The sequence below is a fragment of the Trichogramma pretiosum genome, unplaced genomic scaffold (assembly GCF_000599845.2).
Source record: "Trichogramma pretiosum strain Unisexual culture from Peru unplaced genomic scaffold, Tpre_2.0 scaffold15, whole genome shotgun sequence".
NCBI lineage: Eukaryota > Metazoa > Arthropoda > Insecta > Hymenoptera > Trichogrammatidae > Trichogramma > Trichogramma pretiosum.
This window is the reverse complement of record NW_019641686.1, coordinates 2,499,495-2,525,507: the sequence shown is the minus strand read 5'-3', so window position 1 is coordinate 2,525,507 and position 26,013 is coordinate 2,499,495. Positions and strand designations below refer to the sequence as shown.

General features: G+C 33.6%; 5 protein-coding genes across 10 annotated transcripts; 2 read left to right on the top strand and 3 right to left on the bottom strand.

The window, feature by feature from the left end:
* The first annotated feature begins 53 nt into the window (after window positions 1–53).
* Window positions 54–1,934, top strand: LOC106657342 (flap endonuclease 1). 2 transcript variants are annotated; one of them, XM_014378792.2, is made up of 8 exons: window positions 54–239; window positions 313–415; window positions 478–644; window positions 728–837; window positions 915–1,118; window positions 1,182–1,400; window positions 1,471–1,653; window positions 1,719–1,934. In XM_014378792.2, exons 1-8 carry the CDS (start codon window positions 158–160, stop codon window positions 1,788–1,790), a joined length of 1,140 nt encoding a protein of 379 aa, XP_014234278.1. In that variant the 5' UTR covers window positions 54–157; the 3' UTR covers window positions 1,791–1,934. The 2 variants fall into 2 exon arrangements, with proteins under 2 accessions (XP_014234278.1, XP_014234277.1); XM_014378791.2 differs by having other exon boundaries at window positions 1,716–1,934.
* A 383-nt stretch (window positions 1,935–2,317) lies between these two features.
* On the bottom strand, window positions 2,318–5,115 carry LOC106657349 (reticulon-4-interacting protein 1 homolog, mitochondrial-like). Of its 5 annotated transcripts, none has more exons than XM_023461234.1 (9): window positions 5,098–5,115; window positions 4,538–4,840; window positions 4,006–4,246; window positions 3,798–3,940; window positions 3,572–3,721; window positions 3,212–3,501; window positions 2,962–3,147; window positions 2,709–2,886; window positions 2,318–2,633 (listed from the first exon to the last, which is right to left on the bottom strand). In XM_023461234.1, the coding sequence occupies exons 2-9, from the start codon at window positions 4,583–4,585 to the stop codon at window positions 2,427–2,429; spliced, it is 1,443 nt and encodes a 480-aa protein (XP_023317002.1). In that variant the 5' UTR covers window positions 4,586–4,840; window positions 5,098–5,115; the 3' UTR covers window positions 2,318–2,426. The 5 variants fall into 5 exon arrangements, with proteins under 5 accessions (XP_023317002.1, XP_023317001.1, XP_014234291.1 ...); XM_023461233.1 differs by lacking the exon at window positions 5,098–5,115 and adding an exon at window positions 4,913–5,085; XM_014378805.2 differs by lacking the exon at window positions 5,098–5,115 and adding an exon at window positions 4,920–5,085.
* Window positions 5,116–6,507: 1,392 nt separating this feature from the next.
* On the bottom strand, window positions 6,508–17,263 carry LOC106657303 (midasin-like). Its single transcript, XM_023461217.1, has 8 exons — window positions 14,391–17,263; window positions 12,672–14,303; window positions 11,893–12,592; window positions 11,376–11,812; window positions 9,736–11,300; window positions 7,209–9,662; window positions 6,875–7,118; window positions 6,508–6,799 (listed from the first exon to the last, which is right to left on the bottom strand). Exons 1-8 carry the CDS (start codon window positions 17,151–17,153, stop codon window positions 6,632–6,634), a joined length of 9,963 nt encoding a protein of 3,320 aa, XP_023316985.1. The 5' UTR covers window positions 17,154–17,263; the 3' UTR covers window positions 6,508–6,631.
* On the bottom strand, window positions 17,155–23,794 carry LOC111694186 (midasin-like). The gene is made up of 9 exons (XM_023461281.1): window positions 23,714–23,794; window positions 23,407–23,642; window positions 23,098–23,337; window positions 21,939–23,005; window positions 20,593–21,835; window positions 19,853–20,354; window positions 19,414–19,778; window positions 17,298–19,323; window positions 17,155–17,196 (listed from the first exon to the last, which is right to left on the bottom strand). Exons 1-9 carry the CDS (start codon window positions 23,792–23,794, stop codon window positions 17,155–17,157), a joined length of 5,802 nt encoding a protein of 1,933 aa, XP_023317049.1.
* LOC106657320 (GDP-fucose protein O-fucosyltransferase 1) lies at window positions 23,717–25,756 on the top strand. The gene is made up of 5 exons (XM_014378756.2): window positions 23,717–24,398; window positions 24,477–24,592; window positions 24,666–24,789; window positions 24,858–25,222; window positions 25,299–25,756. Exons 1-5 carry the CDS (start codon window positions 24,284–24,286, stop codon window positions 25,734–25,736), a joined length of 1,158 nt encoding a protein of 385 aa, XP_014234242.1. The 5' UTR covers window positions 23,717–24,283; the 3' UTR covers window positions 25,737–25,756.
* The last annotated feature ends 257 nt before the right edge of the window (window positions 25,757–26,013 follow it).

The window sequence follows — 26,013 nt, the reverse complement described above, 5'->3', positions numbered from 1 at the left end:
TGATCGATGGCTTTTGGCGGGAAAAGTCCGCCTTTGTTTACCATCGTCGCCGCTGAATTGGCATCAAAACGCTCACATTGCGCATTTGCTTTACCCACGTGAACCGCAGACATAATCATTGTTTTTTATTGAAATAACCGATCGCAAATATTGGAACATGGGTATTTTGGGACTTTCAAAATTGATCGCGGATGTTGCTCCCGAAGCAATTAAAGAGTGCGAACTGAAACATCTTTTTGGTAAAATAATTGAATCTCTGGTCCGATTTTTTATTGACTAATGTTGAATTTAAGAAAACACGTTAATTCACAGGTCGCAAAATTGCTATTGATGCTTCTATGTGTTTGTATCAATTTTTAATAGCTGTCAGATCGGAAGGTGCCCAACTAACTTCTGTGGATGGTGAAACTACAAGGTACGTTTTCAAAAATTATTAAGAATAATCAGTATTTTACTAATGAAAAAAACCAATTTCAGTCATCTTATGGGTACATTTTATCGAACAATAAGATTGGTGGAAAATGGTATAAAACCGGTTTATGTTTTTGATGGTAAACCGCCTACATTAAAAGGTGGAGAATTAGCTAAGCGGGCTGAAAGAAGAGAAGAAGCTCAAAAACAATTACAAGCAGCTGAAGAAGCTGGTAAAGCTTGATTTTCAATATAATAATACAATTCATTTTTTCTTGGATCTTTATCATTCATTTGTGTTATTTTAAAATTATAGGCAATGCCGAAGATGTTGATAAATTTAATCGTAGACTTGTTAAAGTTACCAAACAACATGCTGAAGATGCAAAACAACTGCTTAAATTGATGGGCATTCCGTATATTGACGTAAGTCAAAAATAGAAGTGTAATAAGGAATATGAACAAAATAGCATGTGAAACTAAACGTTTTTACTTTATTGAAGGCTCCCTGTGAAGCTGAAGCTCAATGTGCTGCAATGGTAAAATCTGGTAAAGTGTATGCAACAGCAACTGAAGATATGGATGCATTAACATTTGGAAGCAATGTTCTATTGCGTCGTTTAACGTTTAGTGAAGCAAGAAAGATGCCAATTCAAGAAATTCAATATGATAAAGTATTACATGGACTGCAACTTAACAAAGAAGAAGTAAAAACATAATTATTAATCACAATACTTTTTTATCATTTTGTTTTTATTTGTATCACTCAGTTTATAGATTTATGTATCATGCTAGGATGTGATTACACATCGAGCATCAAAGGAGTTGGCCCAAAAAGAGCAATAGAGCTGATTAGAAACCACAAATCTCTTGAAAAGATTCTTGATAATTTGGATACTAAAAAGTATCCAGTACCAGAAGATTGGAACTATAAAGATGCTAGAATGCTATTTATAGAACCAGAAATAAAAGATCCTGAAGAAGTTGATGTAAGATATTTAGTATACAATCAATTACTTGAGATTTCATCCCATTATTTTTTAAATATCTATTTTACAGTTAAAGTGGAATGATCCAGATGAAGATGGCCTTGTTCAATTTTTATGTGGTGACAAGCAATTTAATGAAGAAAGAGTAAGGAATGGAGCCAAAAAATTGGTGAAAGCTAGGCATACAGGTACTCAAGGAAGAATTGATTCATTCTTTAAAATTCTACCTTCTACTACACCTCAAAAAAGAAAAGTAAGTCTAGAAATTTATTTTTAAATCAAGCACCAGTAAATTAACTTTTTGTATCAAATCAGCAGACTGATGATAAAAAAACTTCAAACAAAAAGGCAAAAACTACTGGAGGTGGCAGAGGTCGAAAACCAAAATAAATTTTTAAATTATAAATTCATTGTTTCATTTTGCTGTTGGTTGAGTAAAGTGAGTTTTTGAAACTCTATCATCATTACTTTTATCTCATATGCTTGAATATTTTAGATTTGTACATATTTTTATAATTAAATTTTTCCACAAAATTTTGAACTATTAATTAATATAACTTCTTTGACCAAATTTAAATAAACATACATACTTATTAATGAAATAAAATGTGAAGAATTAATATATATCTTTTCAAAATTCAACAAGTTTTCCATGCAGAATTTTTAATAATGCTTTAATGCTTTTAAAATAGTAGCGAATCAATTTTTGAATATTTTTATAGGGTATCTGAAAAGACTTTTCAAAGATATTAATATGAATGAAAACCAACAAGATTAGTATAACAATTATACATAAAATAAAATCTCTATTTTTTCAATTTTTTAAAGTAAATATATGTTGTATAATCTAAAAATATATTTCCTCTTGTTAATTCAATATGAATTACTTGAAATAACTTAATGAAACAATGACTTAACATTGCTTACATTTTACATGTGTCTGTTGTAAACATAGTTATGATATAAACTTTGAAGTAGAAGAATACAATATAAATTTACAATCATATTGTAGCAGAGATTTTTGATCTATTGAGAAAATTTTATAACAGTACTACCAATTGCATTTGAATCTAAAATATGAGACAAAGCTTGATCTACAGAATTTAATGTGTAAATTCGATCTAAAATAGGCTGAAGCTTTTTGGAATCAGCTAGCACTTGTAGAGACTGCAAAAAATCAGAATTCAGCTTAGAACCCTCTTTCCAATGACAATTGGTAGCTCCAAAAACATACTAAAATTTTAATAAGATTTTATAGAACAAAATTATGATATAAATTAGAATATTTAAATTGGGTTAGTTTCTTACTTGTAACAGCAATTTTATCCGTATACATCCAGAAAAAAGGCTTCCAGTTATATATCCTAAAGAATCTGATATTAAATATTCAGGGGCAGTAGATATATAAGATCCATTAGGAACTAAATGTTTCCTTAAAATTTTATCATCAACAGTTTGTCTACCAGTATTAAAAATTGCATCAAACCTAAAGAAATTAATGCATTGGTAAAATAAAATTTAAATATTTTATTTATGTATTATGATATTCAATTTTACTCACTTATCACGTGTTTCTAATTGTTTAAAGATGTCAGTATCATTGAATAAAATAATTTCATCTGCTCCTAATGCTTTTATCACAGATGCAGCTTGGGGTTTACAAATTGTAACAACATACCCTCCCCATACCTTAACTAATTGTATTAAAATACAACCAACAGGAGTACTTCCACCATATACTAAAACCCTAATAAAACAAAAATTTATAATACTTGAATGAAATATTTATGGAGAATATAAGTTGTATGCACCTTTTTCCGTGTGCATTTCCTATTTCAATAGTAGAACAATTAACTATTGTATGCCAAGCTATACAGCCACTATAAGGTAAGCTAGCAGCTGCCTCATATGGTAAAATTTTTGGCATTTTGGAAACTCGGTTTTCAGGAACAGCAATATATTCTGCCATTGTTCCTGTAGACCATGATGGTACAGCAACAAATACATTATCCCCAACATCAAAGTTTATCACATTGTGACCAATATCTACAACCACTCCTGCACAATCTCTACCTAAAATTACAGGAAGATCTTTGCACCTCTATAATTAAAACAAACAAATTAATTAAATACAAGGTGTTCAACTTAATTTTAAAGTTTTAAAAATTTACCCCAGAATTAAGTAATTTTCTGTAAGCCCTTGAATACCCGGAACAAATTTGTACATCTATTTCATTGATCGAAGCTGCTTTTACTTGAATTAGAATTTCGTTTGGTTTCTGTATCGTAGGCATTTCAGCATCTTCAATCAACGAAACACCCTATTATACATTTCATTAAAAAATTATTAGTAAAATATTAAGAGGCTGAGAAATTAGTTATTGTTATTAATTATACCTCCACACCAATATAATGATTGCAAACAATAGCTTTCATATGATGCAGATGTTTTGGAGAAAATCTATTTAACACCCAATAATGCCCTATCACACCTCCTATAAGCATGCCAGTAAAAAAATAAATGAACTCCCTTTTGGAAACTGAAAAATACATTTTAAAATCATTTTTTTGTTAAAATGTCAACTTTTCTAATCAAATCAATTACCTTTGGCAGAGTAAAAATTCAACACCCTGTAGTAGATGTATTTTGGATTTAAATTTATAGTAGATAACTGATAATTAATTTTTCTTAATTCTGCTTGAAACAATGTAATAATTTGCTGGATGAATTGTTTTATTTCTTGTCCATACAAATCATCACTTAGATCTTTGAAAGTTTGTTGACCTTGTGATATCCATGAACCAAGAATTTGTTGACCTTGCTGGGCACTTACAGATGCTTGAATCTAAAATGGTGAACATATAATCTTATCATAATTTGAATAATTAATTTACAAGAAAAAAAAATTGAAAATTACTTTCTAGTCATTGAACAAAAAAGCTTGAATGTATTACATATAGAAATAGAATGAGCTGAGAGTGAGAGTAAATGAACACTTGGATAAGTTCCCAATCCCTAAGAAAATCAAGGTCAATGCTTCCAACTAATCCAATGACCTTTTATACTGCCACAACAGGTTTGATTAAATGGCAGATGCTTGATGAGAATACATTTAAATTTTATATAATTGATTTACCTGTAACGTTTCAAGCTGATTGGACAATCTAAACATAATCTCCTCCATTGTTTCATTGATTTACAATTATAAAATATATAATTTTTGTCTCGTTTGATAATAGTAAAAACACAAATATTAGTGCAGTGTCAAAAGTGCATCGTACATGTCAATTAGTAATTGACATATCGCTATTTTTCTTTTTTTTTTACTTCATGAGTGAACACATGATCGGTCGTTTTACGCACTGCAGTGTTAGTGATAATAAACAAGTGCATCACACACACACGCACTGTAGTGTGCTTATGTCGTTAATACCTGTAACTTTATAAATAAACTATTAGCAAAAATAGACAGGGTAGGATCGTATAGCAGATGCTGCGAAGCAGACGAAACTTATCACATTTAATGTTACAATAATTGTAATGAATCGCGACCGCTCATGTCAACGATTCTGCGATTATTACGCTATCAGTATCAAAAATGATTGTAAAGAGTGAGATTCGTTGCCAAATGTGAGATTTTTGATTTACTCTTTAATCGTGAGAGGTTATAAATCACATTGAAATTTTAGTTTTTACCATCGGGATTCGCGAGCAGACTTATATACGTAACACATCGCTGTCATAATATTAAATAGTTGAACTTTATATTAAAACTACTATTTGAGAGTAACTAATTTTTATGGAAAGAATATTTCTTCGTAATTTCTGTTTAATTATTTAATCTATAAATAACCATTTAACGCCATTTTCTTATCAAATAAAAGTCAGTATTAGAGATGAAAAATTAAAACAATAATAATTATTTATTTACGTAAAAAAAATCGTACAAAAATCTACTAAAACGCAAGCCTTTTTTTTTGATACCTGAACTTAAAGATGACATTTTCGGTCCTGCGCCCATAACATAATAAAGATAAATCTGTTGGTATTCGACCACCTAGAAATCTTTATTCAGTACACCCTATCATTTTTTTACATCGAACTATCAAAAGATGTATAAATTATTGTAGTTTATTCTATAATAAACTACAATAAAAAAAATTTCACGAATAAAACATCAATCATCGAAAAATCTAATTAAACATCGGTCTAGTACCGGTGTTCCTAAAAGTAAAGTTTTCTACGTAAGTATCCGAACACATTTTAACACGATTTATTGAAATTATTTTTATTGCTTTAACTTTTTTGATACAATAAATAAAATAATTTAATAGTGAAAAACTCAAATGGACTATTTTAATAAATTCAAAATAAATCTAAACGACTCCTACGACTTGACATAAAATGGTCGAATGCTAGAGGGTGGTCGAGTACTAGCAGGTTTATACACTAATAGATTATGAGACAAGGGACAATGTTTGGTATCAGTTGATAATTTATAACATGTGATCTCAGACATTTTTTTTTATCTTCTATTATGCTTATTAATACATTGTGTGTATAGTTATGTAATTTAATACTTTATCACTGCGTGCGGAAAAATCTTAAAATCGTCTTCTTGCACGGTATGATAAAAAATATAGTACGCAACCGGGGCTGGGGGTGTCTTTAATGCAATCGCCACGCTCGAGTAAAATAAACAACCCCCGCTCCTAGTGTTTAATGTACTAGTTACCTCTCTCGTCCGATAATCTACTATCTATAGCAAAAGTGAAAAAAATAAAAAGTATCAGCATGAAAATTTTGAAAATTCAAATAGTATACAAAGACATACATGTGGGCACCATGAACGATGGTGTTGCATTCGCGTACATTCAAAGTTTTTAAGCTATTAATAATTTTAATTTTTGTTACATTTTTTTTAGTTTTTTATTTTTAAATAAAATGATGTACGAATTTTTCTGACATAATAAATTATTCTTTTCTAAACATTGATAATTAAAAGAAACAGGGTAATCGAGTAAACAATTTTTTCAAATATTTATGATAAAAGGACATGGATAAATGAAAATTTCTATTTATTTCTTGCTTTATTTACAACTAATTTACAACTTTTTTCCGTAGATAAAAAGATTATAAGTATACAAAATGAAAATAATACATTAAAAAGAGTACATTAAATAGGCATCATTGGTTGATCTATTATTTTGAAAACCTATTGTTTAACCTATTATTTAACTAGTTCAAACCACTGTCTCAAAGCATCACTTAGAATTCCAGGCAAAGCATTTATATCCCTCAAAATAATATAAAAGGGGAATGGAAAACTGTCCATGTAAGGTTTGATTGTAACTTTTCCGTTTTCTATAGTACTCATTCTTATATCCAAAATAGAATCCTAAAAAATTAACAAAAAAATATTATTTGTAAAAGTTTAAATTACACAAAAAATTTATGTGGTTAAATAGTTTACCTTATTCAAAGGATTATCAATAATAATATAAACTAAGGTAATATCGTTTTGGTTGGCTTTTCGTATAGCTTGTCGGACTTTATCTGCTCCCTCACTGAATATGTTTTGTCCATCTGATATTATTATTAAAATTTTAGCATTGTCAGATGAACTATTTTGACAATTAAACACTTTATCTGCTGTATGATTGATTAACTTCGCTATTTCAGTTTTCTGTTGTTCAAATTTCATTTTTTCCTTTATTCTAAAAAATATCAATAATAATAATTATTAATGCACTTTCTATTAATAGCTATTCATTATATTGTATAATTTTGAAATAATTAATACTTACTGTGCAATGCTAGTATCAGTGAATGGTTCCCCAAGTTTATGTAATTCAGTTGCGTCTGCTCCATAACTAAGAACGCCCAACTCTCCAGCTTCTAGATAAGACAGAGCTTTGCCAATAAGGAAAAGAGACTCGAACGCTATGTCTTTGGATAGATTACTTTCCATACTACTGGAATCATCGATCGCCAGTGCTATTTGATAGTTGCGCTTTGATGGCTTTGTACGACGAAGCCAAATTTTATCTTTAAGGAATTGACTAGCAATAAATTGCATCATTTTTGGCATAGATATTCGTCGACCGGTACGGTAATAGCCTTTCAAACGAGTCGCTTTGGTCGGTTCCAGGACAATTCGAAGTTTTTCTGATAGTTCACGTGCACGACCATCTACTCTGGAGCTCAAATCCCTTAAGGATTCCATTGTTTCTTCTGAAATTGGTTCTTGACGACATCGGCTGTTTTCGTTATTCAAATTTACTGAAGGCATTTGAAGTGTTGAGAGAGGTTCAGATTCGATGATATTAGTGATATTAGTGAAGAAATCTGATTCAGTTCCACGGGAAACTGTAGTAGTTTCAGTTATTTCACCCTCAATGTCAACTTCAGCGGCTGATTCAAGCTGAGTATCATCAACTCCACCTTTATCTTTCGAAGGAATTTTATCTTTCGGATCTTCTTTGTTATCCAAATGTTCTGGTTTTTGTTTAACGGAAGAATCTTCGTCCATTGCCATAATATTTTCGTCCTCGTGCATATCAATGTCCATTGCTTCTTCATCTTGATTTTGTTTTTCTTCTTGTTCTTTATTGGCGGCCTGCTCTTTCGACTGCTGCTCAGTCGCAGCATCTACAGCATAACAGTCAAATTTTTCTTGTTTTTCTTTCAAATGTTGACAAATATCTGGTTCGCCTTCTTCATCAGGATTTGCTCCTTCCTCACTTTTATCATCTTGTGAATCATTTTGAGCGTAAATCATTGTTTTCATTTTTTTCTTTTTAGGCTCAATGTTTTCAGCTAATTTGTGGTCTTCGTCACTTTGACCTGGATTTTTTCTTTTATTTTGCTGTTCTATTTCAGTGCCATGATTCATCATTGGTTCAGCTTTTTCCAAAGAACTTCCAGAATGACCAGAATCATGTTCCTCTGCTTGTGACTGACCCGTACCTTTATTTTCTCGTTCTTGTTGCCAGTTTTCAGCTCTGGATTCATCGTTTGATTCTTGTTGATCTTCCGATTGATTGGAAACTTGATCTCTTGAACCACCTTCGGGCTGTTCTATGGGAGCTGCAGCATCAGTTTCTTGAGCAGCATCGTCAACGCTCGGTAACGCTTTGTCTTCCTGACGTTCGTCTTCGCTTTGATTTTCCGATTCCGGTTCTTTATTTTCTTCTTTTTTCTTTTCTTGCGCTGATGCTTTTTCATCTGCTTTTTCCTCATTTTCATCATCTGCAGTATCACTATTATCAGGTTTATCTGATGGTTTTTCTGGTTCATTTTCATCGTCACTAGAATCATTTTTATCTGGGTCGACCTTGTCATCTACCTCTTCTTCCGCAGTTTCAGGAACTTCAGGCTCTTGTGGAATCATGTCTTCTTTCATTTTATCGATATCAAAAGGATTTTCTTCATTGATAGGTTCTTCATCTTTCATTTCTTTATCATCCATATTCATATCTTCAGGTAAATCTAATTCTTCTGGTTCAGGGGGTGCTTCCATTTTTCCATGGTAAGGATTTACTTGATCTTCATCATATTGTGGTTCTTCCATTTCATTGATTTCTTTCTGCTGATCTTTTTCAGGCTCTTCTTTTTCATTACTTTGTTCTTCTGAATCTTGTTGAGGTTTTTCATCGTCTTTAGCACCAAATTCTTTTTCACCCGTTTCTTCTCCATTGCCAATCTCTTCTTCTTTTTTTTCAGTTTCGTCACTTTCGGGTTCTTGCTCATCTTCGCCCCAAACTCGTTCGTCAAGCTTGTCAACACCATCATCGGTTTCACCCATTTGCTTATCTAAATCATCGTCATCTTCATCACCGGTATCATCGTCTTCCTTTTTATCTACATCTTGTAATTTTCCATCAAAATCTTCAGACATTTCAATACCATTATCTTCTTCGAGGCAATCCTTATCATCTGGTTTTTCCTGTTCTTGACCAGCAGGTTTTGCGTCATCCAACTGATCTTCAGTTTCGATCTGGTCAGAAACATCTTTCTGACCTTCCCCATCGCCTAGACCCATACCACTTTCGCCGGTTTTTTGTTGCTCGCCCTCATCACCTGATTCAAGATCCAAATCATTTGGAATACAAAAGCCATTATTTGCAAGATCCAAGAAAACGTTCAGTTGCATATGTAAAATTTTGCACGTTATACGTAATGAAGCGACTTGTTCAAGAAGATAGAATTGGGCAAGCAAAAGATAATGCTGGAACAGTGGTAGAAATTTTCTAAGAAGCCTGTAGAAGAAATAAAAAGATATTAATAATATAATAGTACCATTGAAAGAATTCAAACAAAATATTAACTTACTTAGTGTGATTAATAATACTCCTGGGTTTTTCATTGAAAATAGCTTTTAACAAATTGTTCAAACAGACACATATTCTATTTAATTTCAACGTTTGCACCTCCGTAGTTATCGACTTAATTAGTTTTTCTTCCAATTTATTGTCTTCCCAATCATCGATATTCCGTTTCTCTTTATATTTATTTTCAATGACTTTCAACATCATTAAGACTAATTTTTCTAATTCTTTTTCATATTTCTTCAAGTTATCACTGCAATCTATTTCTTCTGATACTTCAGTTTGGTGTAAAGAAGCGATAATATCATCGAATTGACTAATATTTTCATCAATTCTGTTTTTTAAATAACTAATATTATTAAGCAAAGGATGCAAAGAATTGTCTTTTGTAATAAATGTACTTGAAAATTCCATCGTTTTATCTCTGATAGTTTTCAAACTTTCGAAACTGTCTTTCATAAATTGGATACGCTTGAAATTTATCACAGTTACTTGATCTACAATCTTATTATTTTCATCGTATAAAACATGCATTTCTGGGAATACATTGTTGAACTTTTTATCCAACTCCAAAATGATGTCTGAGCACTCTTTAACATAATTATTGGCTTTTGTCCAAACAGCATCTCCTTTTTTACATTTCACCAGAGGCAGTTCATCGTCAGTTAAAGTATAAATCATAGCGTCTTCTTCTACTTCAGTCTGATGTGGACAAGCTTGTAGATAAATGAAGAATTGATCGAAACTAGCTCGAGCAAATACTAACAACTCGCGTAAGTTTTTGGCGCTACTGTGTATTTCCTTTTGTTTCGTGGTAGCGATATCATTGGGATTTATGTAAATCAGATCTGTTATTTGAGAACGAAGACTGATGAAGTATTTCACAACGGAAGTAAGATTTTTTCTTTGTGTATTAGCTAAAACCATAAGATGTGTGGAAAATCCTCGACAGCGTTCTATATTATCCATTCCTAAATCAGTTTTATTCACCGAAAGTGATTGATTCAATGCATTGAGCTTGATAAGTGAACCATAGTAGTACTTTTCACATCCTTTCCATTGGTCCATTACTTTTCCATCAAATGCTGTAGGTTCCAAGGAATTCTTCAATGCAGCATCAAGTTCTAATGGTAGTAGAGTAAAATCGAGCACTTCTTTCAAGTTATTTTTCCACAATCTCATGCCTTTCATGTGCGATAAACCAAAACTCTTTAGATCTTTGAAGTAATCAGAAAGAGCTAGTTTTTTCTGCTGCAAAATAGATTTAGCTAGTTTTTTCTGTTTTGGCAATGGCTGAGTTTTATCAATCGTTTTATCCCGGAGTTCAGCACTTATTCTAACTCTATCTATGATAAATTCTTCAAGATCTTCACGAATACGCGAATATATGGACGAAGAGATAATCTTTTTGCAGAAAAGCAATGATTTCGGTAAATAAACACGCTCTGCTTCATTGATCACGTCACTTTGCACTGTTGAAACAATAAGTGACTCGGTTGGAATCGAAACTATGTAATCCATGATATCCACTGAGTGGTCATGACTTTTTTGAGGCCGGTCCCAGATACCCTTTAAAATGATAAAAAAAAATTTTAAAATGTTATGAAATTGAGTAAATTCTTTTTAAAAAAAGTCAAAACTTACATCTTCACTCTGATAAACGGGTCTGACAATGAGGAATGGTGTCACTTTTTCTTTCAAATTAGTTTCGAATTCCTTGATATATTTATGAAGTGTGCTATGAGATTTATGAACCGTTTCTTTGATTGCCCAAAAGCTTATGTCGTTCCATCGTGCTATCTTTTCGAAATCTTTTAATTTTTTCTCAATCGGAGCTTTCACCGCTTTTATTCTATTTTGAATGTCAGGTAAAAATTGATAATAATAATTATGTAAGTTCCACGTAATTGCAAGCAACTTATTTCTTTGATCACTAATATTCATGTAGTAGACGTGGTAATGGAATGTCATAAGTAATTTTAAGCGTGCTTCAAATTCGACCAAAGGCGCTTCTTTCATAAAACGTTCCAATAATATGATTATGTTTTCAGTTGTGGAATCTACGCAATTTTCTTGGTCATCTGGAAAATAATATCAGAAGTTTTCACATTTTTAATATAATACCCTTATGATAAAAAAAATAATATTTTTATAAAATTACCTTCGAGTTTTTCTTGTTTAATGTAACTTTCTACAAGACGGTATAAGTAAAACCACCATACAGAGGTATTCTCTTGCATTTTCATCTGAGCATTCGATAAGCAATTTTTCCAGCATGTAAGTTCGAGTTGACGCCATTTTATAATTTGCCGTGTTAAGGGCTCTATAAAATCTTTTAAAGAGACTCCACTATGTGCGTTTTCTTCCCATTGGTGCATTTTTACGAGAAGAATTTCTAGACCAGTCAAAAATCTTGATACTGAAGAAGTTACCGGAAATGAATATATTCTTTCCAGTACTAATTTAATCGACTTAAGAGTAGGATGTTCTGGCCATTCATTCAATAATTTTGCAACTATATTGAAAATACTCTCAAGAAGAGGGATACAAGATTGAACCTCCTCTACTTTGCTGTCTCTGTAGTAATCATACGGCTTGGATGATTTTTCAGTATCTAGTGGGTTTAATTTTTCTCCCTGTCCTAAACGGCAGGCGAATGAAACAAGAACATTCATGCTAGTATATAACTGTCCTGTAAGACCGTTGGTCAGTGCCGGGGTAATATTATCCAAAAGTGCTCCAAATGTACCATAACGCTGAATAAGTGGTTTTACGTAATCGACCTCTAATTCTGATGATTTTTTTACCATCCATTCGGAGGTGATGTATAATTTCACCAAATTGGAGTGAATTTGTTGAACCTAAGTAAAAATGCAATTTATCATAACTTGAATCAATTTTTAATTGTATGTCGTTAGTAATAAAATTAAATATACATACCTCTTTGATGTCGTCATCAGTAATAAGATTTACAAAGTTATTTTCTTCATTCTGGACTATGAGCGTTTGTTCCAAACTAGGCGTAACAGCTTCATCAACATCTGCAAAATCATCTTCATGATGAGTAGGGAACAATTTTTTCAATTCAAGTGCCAGTTGTTCATCTTCGGGCAAAGTTGTAGCTTTGTTTTTGTACAAACTTTCCTCCTGCATTTTTAGCTTTCTCAGCTCTAATTGTTGCCGGTGCCAAACTAAAACTATTGGCTCCAGTAATTCATTCAATAGGGACCAATCTTTATTTGTTAATGTGCCTTTAAGAACCACGTAATTTTGAAATTCACTCAAACCAGATACCATGAGACGGAACTGTTCACGAGTCACGTTTTCCGTTGTAATACTCGTTGATACAAGCTCACGACTTTCTTTCGAGACGCACACGTTCACGAGTTTTAATAGGTCTTCTTGTCCAGGACCAAGAGTAGGAAAGCGAATCAGATCGCGCATAAATGATTCGAGCTTCACAGAATCAAATTTCGTTTCAGCAGCGCAAATCAATCGATTGCTATCTTCAATGAGAATCCGCATACCATGCCGAACTCGGGCAAGACCAGTTATTATTGGGTAAACAATGTCAGGATAGCCAGATAAGAATTTTTCTTCTATTCGGTTCATAAAACCACGTAATGATTCGAGCCATACTTCAGCGTTTCGCTTGGTTGATTTGGCTTTTTCCAAGAATTCAGAATCACCTTCGATTTTTAGTGTTGTTATTATTTCCTGTAAATTTTCCGAATGTTTATAGATGTCAGAATATGAACCGATAGAGTTTCTGAAATTAGAAAATTCTTTCGATAAAGCGATAAACTCAGAATTTGATGGCCTGACTGCTTTTTGACTTTTTAATGATTCTTTTTCAGCTTCTAATGTTTGTAGATTTTGCTTGACTTCAATGAGTCTTGGATGGAGATCTGTGGTATCAGCTAGCCCCAACATTTTTGAATATAACTTGGCCACGTATAAAGTCTTTTTGGAATCTGATATATCATCTTCAACATAACGTAGTTTGAGTGCTACTTTGTAAACTGGATCGATAAAGCCCATATTACCAAAAATGAAGGCTTGTAGGTATCCGAAAATAATCCAAGCTATACCTCTAATGGAATTTTCTGAATGATGCTCTAACATTTTAGAGATTTCCTTTAATTTTTTCAGTGGTTTCGAATACTCATCTTCAATAATTTTTTTTGAACCAATTTTATCATCTTTATAATATTTACTGAATAAAGTATTGGTATCAACCTTATCACAAGCGGTTAAAAAGATATTAATCAAAGAACGTAATGTCTTGACGTCATTTGTAACGTGATCGAATCGTTGCGAATTCAATGTTACACTATTTTTCCATAATAAATCATTTACAATTTGTAGTTGATTTAAACGGTCTTCATAGCTACCAAGATTTGCATCGACGTTCAAAGAATCACGACAGTAATTTTGATTTTTTTTCAGAAGAAGTTCAGAAACAAGGTTCAACAGTACAGGTCCGCTAATAAGATTTTCTTTACTCATTTCTTCTTGTGCGAACGGAAACTTGAGATCAAGTTCAGTATTCTTAGCTTTCCAATGAGATATCTGTAAATAAAAAAAAAATATTATGATATAATTGTAATTTTTATAATATATAGTTTGAATATAACTGTCAATATAAATGTTTAATACCTCTTTGTAGTGTTTAATAGCATATGAGTTTTCACTGAATTTCAAAAACCAAATCGAGAGAGCAAACATCAATCGATTTCTTTCTTCGGGCAAATTTTTCTTTGATACTATAGAATTCAATATAGCTAAAAGCTCTATCGGCACATTTGGAAGTTCTATTTCAAGACCAGTTAAGTTAACAGATGGCAGAGAAATATCATCATGATTAGCGCAAAGTTGAGTTTGGAACATTCCAATATATAAACGCAGCATGTACTCATGAATTGGCCACAGTTGTATCTTGTATGTGCATTTAAGCAAAGTTTTAGATGAAACTGTCTTGAAAACGTTAATGGAATCATTTTTTTCGGAACAATCAGATATGTTTAAGTGCGCATCGCAGAAACGACCAATTTCAAGCAATCGCTCATCAACACCCTCTTCGAAACCATCATTGGTATAGAATTTCTGCCAAAGGCTGATCAGCTCTGATCTTATTTCGAATGCTTCGTTAGTTTGTAAAGTAACGAATTTTGATTCTTCCGACAAATTATTACTAAAGTATTTGTTTTTATGCGGTGAAAATGAATTGGTAACTTTTTTAAGCAGAGAATACATGTTCAAAGCCGTTCTAGATGAACAAGGTAATGGTGAAATTATTTGCTTTTTGTAAAGTTTGCAAACTTTGCAGAACGGATCATAAACTGTTGCTAATTCTCTATCTACTTGATCGACACTTTCTTTTAATTGTCTAAAATCATTTATGTATTGATGATTGGAATCTCTATCTTCATAAATTTCGTTCAATAAAAACACACATTTTTTCAGCCATCTGAAGTGAACTTTCAATAACAAGGCAACCTCATCAATATTGGAGTTGGATTTGCTGGATGCATTCGTTTTTTTCATTAAATTCATAGCTCCTAAATTACAAAATCTCTTATACCATTGTAATTTTTGACGAATAATCACATACTTGGAACTGTCTAAGGCAGTTTTGGTAGTTTTAATCATACCACTGATACAAGTTTTAAACTTGTGTATGAGTGTTGCATATTCTGTAATAATTGGTTGGCCATCCAACTGAATAGATGTTTTTCCCGTGCAAGAAGCTTCAGAAAATTGAGCAACAGTAATAAACTCGTCTTGATTATTGGTCATCAAATAATTTGTAGGTTTGTCAACGTCAATTAATATATCAAAGAATAACATAAGTGATACATTAGTGGCTCTACTGCATCGTTCACTATCCCAAGGTAAGTGAACATTCAAACTGTCCTCAAAATCGTATGTTGAAATATCAGTAGCAAGAGTTTCGCTTTTAGAAGCTAGCAACTTAATATCCGAGGAATCCATATTAAGTAAATTCGATGCCCATTGCTTTCTTAACTGTACATCGGTCTGAGTTGAGTATTCATAAAAACTGAGTAAAACGTAAGGTAAGATTTTCACTAGATAATCACTCATTAACTCCTCTCCATCGAGAGGGAAAAGCTCGTTGACGAAGTCAGTCTTGAGATCGGTCACGAGTGCTGGATGTTGCTTGGCCACGCGCAAATACTCTTTGACACACCAATTCAGCAAGAAGCCGTGCTGTTTGACGATCGAGAGTTTTGAATTTTCTTGCAAGCTGCGCAGGCTACAAGAGGCCGAACTCAAGTCAAAAACGTAGTCGGTGATGGTGCCAACCTCGAATTCCCGTACAGTTTCCTCAACAATTTCGAGGAGACGCGACTGTGTCTTACAATCCAAGATCGATCGGCCACGAATGTAAACGTCTTTGCAAGTGCTGATAAAGGCATCCGTGACTGGAAATGCACGGTTGAGTTGTTGTACCACCAGAAAAGCGCTGTGTAGCAGTTGTGTAACGTTCAAGTGATCCATGTTCGAGGGGTTCTCGCACATGCGTTTGTGCAAAGTCATCAATGCTTCTTGATGATTGCGTTTGGTAAGTCCACTGTGGTGCAAAAGCGACCTGTAGTCAAGATTAGCGGTCTCGGGACTTTCATTGTTAGTCAGCATAAAAATTTCAACACCTCTGTTGCGCATAGCTCTTGAAATCTCCCCATAATTTGGATCCATTGTGAGGAAAAGTCGGAAGTTTTTGTGTGGCTTCACGGTCACGATGTTGCCGTCGTTGTCGACACCCCGTTCACCGATACTGAGTACTCCATTGGGTTCCAACAATCCATTAAGTCTGTCGAGTACTGCAGCACTACACACATTAACTTGATCCACCATTAGCCAGGTTCCCTCTTTCAGACACTTCACTAAAACACTGTCAACCCATTCAAATTTGCCGCCAGCATTGAGGCATTGTTGTTCTTTGACATAGTCTCTGAGTTTTTGTAATTCCAATTCTATGCTTTCTATATCTTTTATAAATGATTCTTCTTGTTTCATTTCGTTGAGTAACATCGATAATGCACCTATTCTGCGAATAAATAGTTCCGTCGCTGCTGCCATGGTGAGAGATTTGCTTTCATCGGACGAAAGGGTATAGACTCGTTCAAACAAACTCTGATACTTTTCCATCTGGCTAATGCTATTTTTGAGAAATTTCGTTTTTAAGCACTTCGTCAGCACAATCTTTGTTTGTTCAACCAAGTTTTCCAGGTGTCGATTGTAATCTGTCTGTTCGAAACCGCCCAATATTTCCGTCGTGTCCATTTCCGGATTCACCGCAATTGATCTAAGTTTTTGACCAGCCATTTGAGCGAGTACCCTAACAACGCTGCTTTTGCCACTTCCAGGACCACCGACGATTATTGACATCCAATTCATTTTAACACATAAAGCCAGACTCCGCAGGGTCGACAATTGATTTCTAAGCAGAAGGAGTTTCGAATCGACGCAAAAAGATGAGTCTGTGCGTGGAATATCTATTTGTCCAAAATAAATTTTTTCTGGGCTAATGTGCACAGTTACAGACGGTAATAACGGATAAGCAGTCACATCAAACATCTCGTGATAAATTTTTTTAACCATGTGTTTGTCTTCATTGGTTCTCATTCTTTCGACATAAATAAGTTCGAGAGCATTACCGGGGTTATACTCGATGTCTCCATTGGTGTTCACCTGTGCAGTTTCGATGGTTGCTTCGCACCAGCGACACACATCTCTTAAGTTCATTTCCCACGGAGCTCCGTAAGTACCCCATTCTCCGTTTCCAGCTTCACGAGCTAAACGTGAATTAAAATCAATCATCTTGGCGACGATTGACGATGCAATTTTCGGAAATAGCGATGTTGCAATAAACTTAAGATCATCGTCAGTCAAAATATCGACAAAAACTTGCGTGAAACGATTCAAGAATGACTTGGGTAAGCCGCGACGAGATCCACCTTGATTCAGTGGATTTTGACAAGCAAATACTTTGGTCTCCGACTTAACATCGAATGTTTTGCCTAATTCGGGAATGAAAATTTGTCCTCTGTGATCAAAACAAGCATTCAAACCTTCTAGTACAGACTGTGATGCTAGATTCAATTCGTCCAAGAGAATCCAATGACCAGACTTCAGGGCCCTCAAGAAAGGTCCATCTTTCCATGCGAATTCACCGCCTCGGCCACCTTCTACTGGTAGATCGGCCCCAAACAAATCTGACACATCAGTTTGGTCACTTAAGTTGATACGTAGACAACTGTGACCAGAAGCTTTGGCAAGAGCGGACACCAAGCTAGTTTTGCCAACTCCAGGACTACCTTCGAGCAAAATGGGTTTAGATAACTGCAAGGCTCTCAAGAGTTTTAAACAATTTTGTTGAGTTGTAGTTGCTTGAAAGGTAAATGTTGTGAAGCTTTCTGCAAGGCTCAACTCGCCTCTGTTGATGAAAAAAGGTGGTATTCCGTAAATTTGATCGGATTCAAGATCTTCGCAGTCCACTTCCATTAAATAATCTGACGTTGACTCAATCAATTTATCCATTTGTGATTTTAAAAAATCAAAAGCATTATTTTTGAAGGTCTTCAGCTTTTGGGTACTTTCCATGCTGGTCAATCCGGAACCTAAACTATCGATATATGTCAAACAAGCACCGTGATAATAGGCATCGCTCAAGGTGAGCTTTCTTTTGCCATGTTTTTCCACACAAGTGTTGACGAATTTTGCCCAACTGATTACGTCTCTGATACTAAAAGTGAAATTCTTTCCAACATCGGAACTAGTTAACCATTCAACAAAGTTTAAAATGCAATCAGCCAAAGTAGTTTTGCCATCAATATTTTGATTGAGATTTTTCACGATGATCGCTTGAAGATCTTTTCTGTTGTTGCATACATCGCACCAGATTTCGGTCATGCGATTCCTCAAAGCAGGAGAAAGTTCTTTTTTGCCATAATCACCACCGGGGTTCATGGTACTGACGAAGAAAAATTGTTCATGAGCGACAATAAGATTGTCCATCTCTTTCATATTTTCAGAATCAGTACCTTTCTCGGTTAATAAAAGACTTCGCTCTGGCTCTAGCAGCGAGTTTAATCTTTCTAAAACACTGTCATCTGCGAGAGATATTTCATCTGCAAGGAAGAAGTCCCCGTTTTGCATAGCTTGAATCAAAGGTCCGTCGACCCATTCGAACAATCTGTTCCCGTCGACATCGGCACGATTTCTCACAGGGCGCAAAGTACCGAGAAAATCGGATGATTCTGTGTGCATGTGACAATTAACCATATGCAATTTGCATCCCATCATTTTTGCAATCATTTGACAAACAGTAGTTTTTCCTCCACCAGTCTCACCAACCAATAAAACAGGCTCTTTAAATTCATAAGCTTTTTGAACAAGTACTGCCATTCGACGCATTGAATAAGTCCAAACGATGTTGTTGTACGGTGATGTTCTAATATTTTCTATTTTTTCCAAAATGTCTCTTGTCACCATCGATGTTTTATCGTGAAGAGTAAATAAGTTGTCAGGATCTACATCACGTTTCAATACTTTGTGAATGATTTTTCTGGAATTTATATAATATCGTAATGAGAAAATATACGAACTATCAAAAGTTACAGTTGTTTACAAGACTCATAAAATCTGTGAATCTTACCTAATTCTTTGGGCCTCTTCGGACGTACGCACTTTAGCTGTGAGTACAAGATAGCCTTCATCGGCCAAATGTTGTGGATAATCTTCAACTTTCTGTAACGACTTGATTCTCTCAGCCCACCGAAACAGGTCACGAAGAGTAATAAAGCCTTGTTTCCCAGCGAAGAGATCTTTTTCATTTCGTTGACGTTGAAGCTCATGCATCACTTCGATAATCAGCCGGCAATGTGTCTGTGCCATGGCACAGCGCTCATGTAAAATGATTTCAAGCTCATCAGACGGTATACGATCAAAGTGAAGTTCGACAAAGCGATTACGAAAAGCTCTCGAAAGGAGCTTGCGACCGCCATAAGAGCCAGGAGGATTCTAGAAATAAAATTTTTAGTCAGTAAAAGTATTACGTTCACATTTTTTATCGATTCAATTGATCGATGCATTACCTGAGTAGCAAACAGTCTAAAGTTTTCGTGAGCTTTGACGGTTTGCTGAGTTTCGGAAATGAATAATTCTCTGTTATCGTCGAGAACTCGGTTAAGAGCTTCAAGAACGTCACTGGGAGCTAAATTCAGTTCATCAAGAATTATCCAGTAACCTTTTCTCATGGCTTCAACAAGCGCGCCTTCTTGAAAAATTAGCTTGCCAGATTTATCGGCAACATAGCGGCCGACGTACTCTTGCAGATCGGTATGTTCGTGATTGTTAATGCGCACACAAACGTGACCCGTGGCTCGAGCCAAGTAAGTAATTAAACTGGTTTTACCCACAGAAGTATCACCCTGTAGAAGAAGCGGTATCTTCCCCAACGATACCACACGCACGACGTCTTTCAAATTACGCCGAACAGATGATGTTAGAATGTAATTTTCTGGGACTTCGGGTTCGTTGGTACCTCGGACAATCCAGTAACCTTCAAAATTCAGATACTCTTCACCAGCTTTGCAACTAAAAAAATAGAAAAAGAAAACGTTTTTAATAAAATCGAGTAAATTGATGATAAATTATGAGCTATTTATAAGTTAATGAACAATAGAAAACTTACAGAGGTTTTGGAATGGGTGAACTTGTAATACTTCTTTTTTTACTTTTTTCATCTAAAATAGCTTCTTCGATTTTTTTTTGGACCATATCATAAGAATAACGATCGAGTTGCGTGAGAAAACTAAGACACAAAGCTTCATACAGAGACTTTAGATTATTATTACATGGATTACCTGCAGCTACACTCAAAGCTCTGCACAATGTTCTTAAACTGTAAAGCGGTTTTTGAGCTTCGCCATCAGATAAAGTATTTTTAGCGTCTTTCTTGATATTTTGATAAAAATCAACGAGTGCTTTGTGATGCTTGCTTGTTAAGTGCAGATCCTTCAGGTAGTCTTTAACTAATATTAAAATGTCGGATTCTTGTTCAAGTTCATCAACATAAAATTCAGTAAAACGATTACGCAAGCCTACGGGTAATTCCTTCTTTCCTACATCAGTGGCCGGATTCATACAAGCAAAAATCGTAAAGTCTGGATGTCGTTTAATCGATTCTTTATCGCCTCTTTCCAAAAGGAACAAAGAACCAGAACTTCCTTCTAAAAGACCAGACAAACACTCTAATGTCTCAGCGTTAGCCAAATTAATTTCATCGAGAAGTACCCAGTAGCCTTCTTTAAGAGCTCTAATAAGACTACCTTCAATGAATGCAAATGCAATGGAAAGATTAGCTTTAACTTGAGATGCTAGTTTATCTAATTTCAATGAAAGCTGCTCCCATTTAGTCAATAACTCTTGATTTTTTGCAAGTTTCTTTTCATCGTTGATTTCATTTCTGACATCGTTGTTGTTATTTTTAATAGTACGTCTTAATCGTTCTAAAGCTGCATTTGTACTATATTTCATCGACTTCACAAGTTGAGACCACTTTGCTTTCTCAAAACAAGTTCCAATGAAAGATAAGTATGGTAAATTTGGTTCCACAGCAAAATATGATCGGAAAAGATTTTCGAATTCCTGACGAATTGGAAAAATTAGAATGCGCAGATCAATTGGCTTGTATCCTCCAAGCAAATCACCACTTTCACTCTGCTGGTTCATATTAATGACTAACAGTTTGTGCCCAGTACTTCGAGCTATGAACTGAATACTACTGGTTTTTCCAGTACCAGTCTCTCCAACAAGTAAAACTGGCTCTCGTTGAGCTATACTAGTTGTGATACGCTCAACAAGCCGAGCAGAGGGCTTGGTAAAAGAATATTTTGTTTCAATTTTATTAGTGTTTAAGAGTAAAGACTTTTTTTTGCATACTTTACTCCTTCCAAAGAGAAAGAATTCTGATGATCGAGTCATTGTAGGAGCATTATCTTGAATAAAATACTTAGCTTTTTCCTCAGGAACGCCAAGCTTATGGGCTATATCCTTAGCGAATTTAATTCTGTCATCTGTAACAATTAAAATTAAAGAGCATTGACAAAAATATTAATAATTTTAAATATGATGAAAATTATAAATTTAATTAAACTTTATAAGCATTATTTTTTTTACCTTGATTTGTAACAGAGCAGCAAAAAATATCAATGGCATCTTGAAACAATTTCATTTCAGATTCAGTTGATGATACCTCAAAATCATTTGCTATTCTTGAGCACCATTTAATTAAATCTCTAGTTGAAATATGCCTTCCGGTTTTTAATCCTAAGCTTTCATTTTTAATATTATTCATTTCATGTTTTCCCATAGAAAATAAAAGAAAAGTATCTACTATTTTTGTGGCACAAGTACTTAAAATAGGAAATAGGGTTTTTACTACTATTTCTAACTCTTCTTTAGACAAAGGTTCCATATTAACAACCAACCAATGTTTTTCTAATAAACTTGATGCACCAAATGATTGACGTTGAAGTCCAGAGTTAGTATGAATTAGTCGTTGAGTAACAAATAATTGAAATCCACTTTTGACACGAATTGTGTCTCTAAAACCTGGTACGGATAATGTTCCAGTTTCCATCAGATCACTAAGAACGCTAGCAACATCTAGTGCAGCACTGTCAATGTCCTCAAGCAATAACCACTTGCCATCAATAACGGCCTGAGTCAATACACCTGGTTGCCAAATAAATTCTCCTGGGATATCAGTACATTTGTAGGTACCCAAAAGCATTTTACAGTCTGTTTGATCTCCTAACTGTACTTTGATAAAATCTGATGGTCCATGACCAGTTTCTTTAGCTAAATACTCAACAATAGCTGTTTTTCCACATCCGACTGGACCTTGTAAACAGATACATTTTCTTGATACTACTGCTAAAGCTAAGCTACGAAGATTTTCTTTCATAGATGGTACAGATACTAGATCTTTATCTGAGTTTTCTGATATTATGTTTTTATTACGAATGGGCAATAAAACATCAGCAACTGATACTACCGATTTACAGTGTTTCCCTAATTCCTTCGTTTTACAAAAAGTGGCTCCTTGCAATTCAAAAGTAGATCTACCAATTTCTTCATCATCATTTGAAAAATGTTTTTCACTTATATTTTCAATCGTGAATTTGGAATTTCTCTCAGATTCTGACATTTCTAGATAAATAGCTTCACATTTAATAGCAATCCTGAAATATAATAAATTAGATAACAAACATTAAGAATATATCAATCTAGGAATAAGTAATGGTTTTAAGAAGATATCATAATCATTTTTTACCATTTCACTTTGGTATCGCTGTGATTCAGATATTTCAAAAATTTAGACCAGCTAAATTTATGCTTGTAATGCTCAGGAGAAGCTTGTAATATATTATAAGTTGCTTCCACGATTTCTAGATCTGTAATTTCTCTTGGACTTTGTCGATTCATGTGCCTTTTTATGTTTTGAGGTTCCCTGAGGTATTTTTCGGGCTCTTCAAAAGGTGATGGATTTTTATCAAAATAATCCAATGCAAAACTGCAAAATGGTTAGATGATCAAAATAAAATATTAACAATATTTACTTAAAACTCATATTTTTACTTACGTTGGTACATCAGGATGTAGCGATATTAATTTTCCTATAATAACACAATTTAGTTTATGAAACAGATCCCCATCATATGTATGGGCTTTCAATAATTGATCTGTTTTCATAGCTTTTGTTAACAAAAATAAAAGTGATTGTCTAAAACACTCACATACATCTCTACAATATTCTGAATTCATAAGTATATCACATAATAAATCTAAAATTTTAGCTTCATTTTCTTCAGTCAGTACCTAAAATTTTTGTAAAAGTTATTCATAAGTACATTTAATATAACCAATATTGCAAGTAATAAAGTATTTACCTGTAGTTTGAGGTACTGGTTGAATTTTATTTTGTAAATTTCGCGCCGAGCGCAAAATATCTTTAGATTTTCCAGTAACATTTTGGCACTAATATTAAAAAAGGTAACCAATCTGATTAGGTACACTACCTGCCATTTGTTCACTTTTAAAACAATTGAAAATTAAAATTGATTTACTATAAAAAACGTTGCCTCCACCCGTTTTCATATATACGAAAAGTATCTCCACGTGCTGACGCTACACTCAATTCAAAGCACATGCAAGTTGTAACCAGTAAAATAACCATGCTTCTTTACAGTTTACGCAGCCTGCATCATGCATGCCACATTGTAGAATTAATTTTTAGTTCAACGTAAGGCTGCAACGCTGTTTCATTACGATTGCAGTGTATCATCATATATGCATTGCGATTCGAACTATTAGACGAATTTTTGAATGATAAAAACCTTAACCTAGGGAAATATATACGTTACTATGGTAACTAGGTAGTTTTACGGTGATTTGTGTTTACATCGCATATTTTCTTTAATTTCTTCAATTAAAAAAAAGGAATCATTTTTATCGTAATAATGGAATATAAACTTTTCGTGCTGAGCGGTTTGTTTCTGATAATATATGGGGTAAATTCGGAATCAAATTTTGATAATGATTTAAATGGATATATTGCATTTTGTCCATGTATGGGTACGTCATAACTTATTGTACAATTTATTCAATAATTTTTACACCTAGCTGTAATTTTTCTATTATCATTTTCATCAGGGCGTTTTGGAAATCAAGTTGACCAATTTTTAGGTGTTCTGGGATTTGCGAAAGCACTTAATCGCACTCTTATTCTCCCTCCATGGGTAGAGTATAGAACTGGAGAAGTTAAATCAGTATGATTTAGTTATATTCATTTTCAAAACTATTATTATTAATTTGATTTTTGACGAAAAAAATTTATTTCAGTTACAAGTTCCTTTTGACACTTATTTCAATGTTTCTGAAGTAGCAAAAGCTCATAGGGTCATATTGATGGAAGACTTTATGAAACATTTGGCACCAATACACTGGCCCCCACACGAAAGAACAGGTGCATAGATAATTTAGCTTTCTGTATTATAACCGATTAGAATGATTTTATCATTTAGTTTTTTCTAGCATTTTGTTACAATCCTAGAGGAGGTAATAATTCTTGTAATGCTAAAGATGGTAACCCATTTGGCCCGTTTTGGGATACATTTGATGTTGATTTTGTGGAATCTGAGTTCTACAATCCACTAAATTTTGATGTATACCACAATAGCATGGATTATTTATGGAGGAAAAAGTATACTTCAGCAAAATGGCCTGTATTAGCTTTTACTGGGGCACCTGCAAGTTTTCCAGTTCAGCTAGAAAATAAACATTATCAAAAATATCTAGTCTGGAATGATCAAATGCTGTCAAGTGCCAAACAATTTATTAAAAGCAAATTACCATCTGGAGCATTTATTGGTATACATTTGAGAAATGGAATTGATTGGGTAAATGTGTTAATGTTAAATCCTCAAAAATTGAAAAATACAAATTTTAATTAATAATTTTAATTTTACCTTACAGACAAGGGCTTGTGAGTTCATTTCAACTACCCCTAATTTATTTGCTGCTCCTCAGTGCTTAGGTTATAGAAATGAAAAAGGAAAAGCTACTCATGCAATGTGTTTACCTCCTTATGATTTAATTGTCAGACAAATAAAAAGAGTCATAAGGAATGGAGTAGGCATTAAATCAGTATTTGTAGCTTCTGACAATGATTATATGATTCCTGAACTCAGTAAAGCTTTAGAAAGATTAGAAGTAAAAGTGTTTAAACAAGAAGGAGGATCTCCGCATTTGGACTTGGCTATACTTGGTCGGTCTAATTATTTTATTGGCAACTGCATTTCCTCATTTTCTGCATTTGTAGCCAGAGAAAGAGAAGTGAAAGGTTACCCGACATTCTTTTGGGGATTTCCCCCTGAAAAACCATTGACAAAATCTAAACATGAAGAACTGTAAATAAGTTAGAAAAAAATTGTGTGATAATTTTTGTAAGTAGCTTAAAAGATGCTCAAATTGAGCCAGTTTGTATGTATTTAATTTGATATTGTTTTTTCAATGAAAAAACTCTAATCTGTCAAATAAGTTGACATTGTGATATCTATAAACATAAAGTGTGTTTATGCATTTTATAAAATAAGTTCAATATACACAACAAAGTCAAATAAGTTTTGAAAAAATTTTATAGAAATTTTCAATAAAAAACCTTTGCCATAAAAAATATATAGAACTCCAA